This window comes from Anarhichas minor, unplaced genomic scaffold, assembly GCF_050575085.1.
Source record: "Anarhichas minor isolate MPS153535 unplaced genomic scaffold, ASM5057508v1 ptg000002l, whole genome shotgun sequence".
In the NCBI taxonomy this organism is placed as follows: Eukaryota; Metazoa; Chordata; class Actinopteri; order Perciformes; family Anarhichadidae; genus Anarhichas; species Anarhichas minor.
Window position 1 is genome coordinate 6941868 of NW_027466448.1, and position 5162 is coordinate 6947029.

The 5162-nt window shown below is 45.2% G+C and overlaps 1 protein-coding gene across 1 annotated transcript; it reads right to left on the minus strand.

Moving 5' to 3' along the window:
- Window positions 1–683: 683 nt before the first annotated feature.
- zbtb7c (zinc finger and BTB domain containing 7C) lies at window positions 684–4926 on the minus strand. Its single transcript, XM_076087447.1, has 3 exons — window positions 4213–4926; window positions 3425–4098; window positions 684–2961 (listed from the first exon to the last, which is right to left on the minus strand). The coding sequence occupies exons 1-3, from the start codon at window positions 4924–4926 to the stop codon at window positions 2358–2360; spliced, it is 1992 nt and encodes a 663-aa protein (XP_075943562.1). The 3' UTR covers window positions 684–2357.
- Between the last annotated feature and the right edge of the window lie 236 nt (window positions 4927–5162).

The window sequence follows — 5162 nt, forward strand, 5'->3', positions numbered from 1 at the left end:
CAGATACTCTTCCTAGCACAAATGCAGAGTTGACCTCAGCAGGGATGTCAGCTGTTGTGCGACCTAACATTACAGTAAATAAATAATAATACCTCTTCGCCTCCAGCTGAGGAGCGAGCTGCATCTGTGGTCTTATTTGTGTGGGTGTGAACTAATACAGCAGAGTGGCAGGTAGTGTACCAGCTTTACTTCACTTTAACATTTAAGTTGTTGTGTAACTTCTTGTTCACAAGCGTCTCCTACAGTCTCGCCTCTTAAGATGATATATATAATCATGCAATTAAACAAGGAAGTCAATAAGATCCCACCACTGATATGTTGTTTAAAAGCTAAATATGTTGATTTAATTTGCTAACATTCATCCATAAAGGCCTAAATAACCACCCAAGGTGCTCAGTGACCTGCTGGTACATCTCAGGGTTTCTGGCATTAAAGGGATGGTAAGAGGCCGGTAAGAGGCCGGTAATCCTAAATCCTCATTATGTGGAACTCCTCACCCACAGATCAAATTGGATCATGACTGAGATCATTTTGGCTCAGCTTTTAAAGAAGGATCATTCATGTAGTTAGGATTTAATGTAATGCAGGGTTTTATTTTATTTATTGTATCAATGTTTGTGTTTTGTGCTGTTTTGTACGTATTTTCTTGTTGAGTTTTGCATATTTTAAAGACCCATCCAGGCGTGTAAATGCTGTGGTGTGTGGCATTGGTCCGTGCTAAATATGTTCCATGAAAATAAAACAAATAGTTTTACTTACCAGTTGATTTAAATCATTTTACAGAAGTAGCAAACTTTATGCGAAATGCAAAAGTTTCAGAAAAAAATGTACACATCAAAGAAATCACTGTGTTAAATTTGACCCAATTTGGTTTCATATCGCACTGACTCAATACTGACTCAATACTGTGTTAACATTACTCAATAACCACGGGGAGACCACTTAGAACCGGGACAATACAGACATTCACACGCATGCAACTTGGTCATTTTATGAAAAAAAATACTCCGAAAGAAGAGCGAAGTTCAACATTTAGTGTCTTTATAAAACAGATTTGCAAAATATAGCCAAGGCTCATTCATTTAAATATGCATAAATAGCAAGAAAATACTTTCCCATTTCAATTCAAATTCAAATCACTTCTTTATACACAAATCAGAGATGAACATTATGTGAAAAAACGGGGCTGAAGCCCTCTTGATTTGTTGCAGCAGAGAAAACACAAGCGTACTGTATAGCTAAAGCGACAGTTGATTAGTCAGAAATAAAGATCCTCTGAAGACACATATCCATAAACATTTAAACAAAGTCGTATTCAAGTCTTTGAAATATCAAAGTACACATCTTTGGATGGATGCCTTTTAAAGATCAATATATATATATATATATGGTTTTTTTTTACATCAGCAACGCAACCGTAATTAACAACACCATGGCCAAAAGGTTTGTGTCTATGTACAATAGTGCAGACGAGGAGCTTAAACCAGAACAAGGCAGTGAAAGGCTAATAACACATTATGAAATGTCCTGATTTATTAGACTTCAAGTGGGTTCCCTTTGTTTTGGAATATCATTAAATAACAATGTCAGGATCAAACATTACAGGACATGTGCCAGACTACGCCCTGCTCTAATAAACCCTTTTTAATGTTTTTTTCTTTTTTAAAGCACTGGTCCTTTTTTAACACTTAAAACACAACTATTCAAAATGTAACTCACTGTGATTTGTTTAGATGAAGGCTTATTTTAATTTTATTTAAACTGTATTTTATTAATTTATGTCTACTTCACTTCCCTTTCATTATGAGACTGAAACGTTATAATAACCTTTTGTTATGTATTTGTTAGTTTACATTAATCATAGTCACTAATTCAGCGTTGTAACAATTGCAATAGGTCCTGCTCTGATTCTTATATTTGACTGCACATGAATACTTTTCAGTATAAAAGCCTCATCGCGCCTTGCTTCAGAGGACATTGTAGAATTGAGTTGTTTTAGAATTAACAGCATTTTAGACAACCTTGTAGATCAATAATGCAAATAATATATATAACAGCATTCCGATGGTTGTCCTCATCAGCAGTGTCAAACTGTTTGCCTCCTCTTAAATGCTGTCAAAATATTTTGTAAACAATTACTTAACGTGACATCTTTGAAATGATTTAATTAGACTGTGTCTGACCATCAGGAAAACAAGTCTGTTATACTCCTGCGACTCAGCAGCTTTCAAAAGGTTCATTGATCTCACTTTCACTTTTTGACAAAGGGGCTTTCGCTTCCTGGAGCAGAACAGATGCAGAGATTCAAGAGACTTTTTTTTTCTTGTCTTTTTGTTTTTTCTTCCACGGACCACAGTTCATTTGGCCGGCTCAGGGATGGGTGGAGCGCGCTCCAGTCTCATGGTCCAGGGGTCGGAGGTCGCGGCATAAAAAGGAGAGTGGGTAAGCACTTCTTCTCCAGCCAGGGCGAAGGCAAACACTCCCCTCTGCCTCCCTGCTGCTGCCTTCTCCCCCTCTGCGACGCGCTTCCCCTCCGCTCGCCGGTCCTCCCTGCCGTCCCCGCTCTTAAAACCCAGACCCCTGTTGCCGAGCATCTCCCCAAGTCCGTGACCCTTGACCCCCTGGTACGCGGGGCCTAACCCGTTCTCCTCAAACCGGTTGTTGGTGGCAGCAGTAGGTGGGCACAGGAAGTTGCTGGCGGGTGTGGACCGCCAAGCAGCTGGTTTTCGTCCTCGCCGGGGGCGGGAGATGCGGCAGCTCTGCCTCTTGATGTGTCGATGCAGGTGGTCGGACCGCGTGAAACTTTTGTAGCAGTGCTCGCACTGGTACGGACGGACGCCCGTGTGGATACGCAGGTGGTTCTTCAGGTCGTAGTTGTGGACAAACTTGGAGTTGCAGTGGTGGCAGATGTAGGGGCGCTCACCGGTGTGCTTCCTCATGTGGATCTTGAGTTTGTCTTGTCTGAGAAAAGAACAAAACCACATGTTTTTGTACAGTGTGTTGTGGAGGGAAAGGTTAACACGTAGATTACAACATTGCTTTTCTTTGCCCTTTTTAGATCTTCTTTTGCACATTTAAAAATGGTAAAGATGATTTGTCTCCACTGACAACATTAAAGGTGGAAAATATGCCAAAGCGGGAGGATGTTGGTGAGTGACATATCACTAATACAAAGAAACCAGCGGAGGGGGCTTTCCACTTTGAGCTCTTTGATATTCAGACTTGGTGAAAACACATTAACCTCAGTCAAAAGGGAAAGGGGTACTTTTTCTGTTAACCCTTCGGATTTACATAACCCGGTGCTTTGAAGTCAAAGCACACAGGAACCGGAAGATCTCAAGAGGATCTCTGTGTGGCCTGTTAATGTGGAACACTTAAAGAGAACTAATGATGATGGTCTGATGAGAAGTGCTGCTTCACATACCTGGTGAATCGAACTTCACAGATAGTGCACATGTACGGTTTCTCCCCTGTATGTGTCCTCATGTGCCGCGGCAGTTTCCCAGCTCCTTGGATGACCTTGTTGCAGATTGGACACTGCTGCGACGCTTTAGGCTTCATCTTCCTCTCCTCCTCCAGCTGCCAGGGAGGGAACAGCGCCCCCAGGTGGGAAGCGGAGCTCAGGAAGCTCAGGTACGACCGGAAGTCGGCCTCATCCTTTATCGGACCCAGAGCGTGACCTTCTGACGGCACTGACCCAGTGTTCATGGTGCTGCCTAGGCCCGAGCTGACGAACTCCTTCAGGAAGTCGCCGTGGAGCAGACTGAGCGGGATTTCCTCTTTAATCTCCTCCTTTATGATCCCTCTTTTCGCTGCCAGATTGAGTGGCCTTGAGGCGTCGAGCGGAGCGGAGATGGGGAAGGCGTGGGGGAGCCTGGCGTGCTGTGGTGCCCCCGCGTGGGGATGCTGGTGGTGGTTTGTGTTTAGGAGCTGCTTGGGGAAGGTTGGGAACTCGGCGGCCCACATGGAGGGGTAGAAGCCTGGCAGGAGAGGAGAGAAGTTGGCCCTCCTGTCCAGTGTTGACATACGGGGGTAGAGACCCTCCTGGAGGAGAGACTCGATGGAGAAATCCTTCAAGGCCCGACTCTCCATACTCTCCTGCAACACAAGACAGCATCATCAGCCTTTAGAACTTTAGAATTCTAAAGTATTTTTTTTTTTTTTCATAAAAATACAAGATAAGTAACAGAAATAAATGATCCAGTGACGTACCTGTTTCCCTCTCATGGTGTCTGGAGACTGGGACTGTGACGACTCTCTGTGCAGGTCAAACTGCTGGTGGTACTTGGAGGTGCTGGGAGGCGGCGAGTCCTCCGTCCCCGGGGGCGTCTGCTCCCCCCTGCTCTCCGACGACTGCAGCGACCTCTCGCTGACATTGTCCTCCTCGTCCTCCTGCTCGTCCTTCCTCGACCCCTCGTCCTCCTCCTCGTCCTCTTCTTCTTCCTCCTCCTCCTCGTCTTCCTCTGCATCCTCCTCTTCCTCGTCTCCCTCCTCTGCTCTCCCTCCTCCGCCGCCTCCATCCCCGCTGTCCATGATCTCCAGGCAAACATTGATGATGCAGGGGATCTCCAGCATCTGAGCTGCGTTCAGGATCTCTTTCACGTTGGACGCCGTCACGGTTAGAGTGGATGTGTAGGCGAACTCCAGGATGGCTGTGAGGGGCTCCGGGGCCACAAATTCGATTTCGTACACGGCCACCGTGTGATGATGATCACCATCAGCGGTGGCCACTGTGAAGAGCTTCTTGAAGTACTGACTGCAGGCGGCCAGAACGGAGCGGTGGGTGCGGTACTCCTGGTCACGGACGATGAGGACGACATCGCAGAGCAGCCCGTCACGGCGCTGCTCATTGAGGCTGCAGAGGACATCACTGCTGTGATTTGGGAAGGGGATCCCAATCCGGTCCTCCTCTCTGTGATGAACCATTCTCCTCTCTGCTGTTATCTAGATAGAAGGCAATAACAATGCACTGTTTAGTGACACTTAAATAAGAAGGTCACACTGAAAAAGACATAATTCTGTTGCTCTCAAAGCCTCCACACTATTTTAATTTGACTAATAGTCTTTCGTGTTGTGCATCTCATGTAATGTTATAAATCCCTGGTAATCTTTCAAAAGCCTGGAAGGTCATTTAACAACAGTTTTGAAGGTATTTCGAGAAT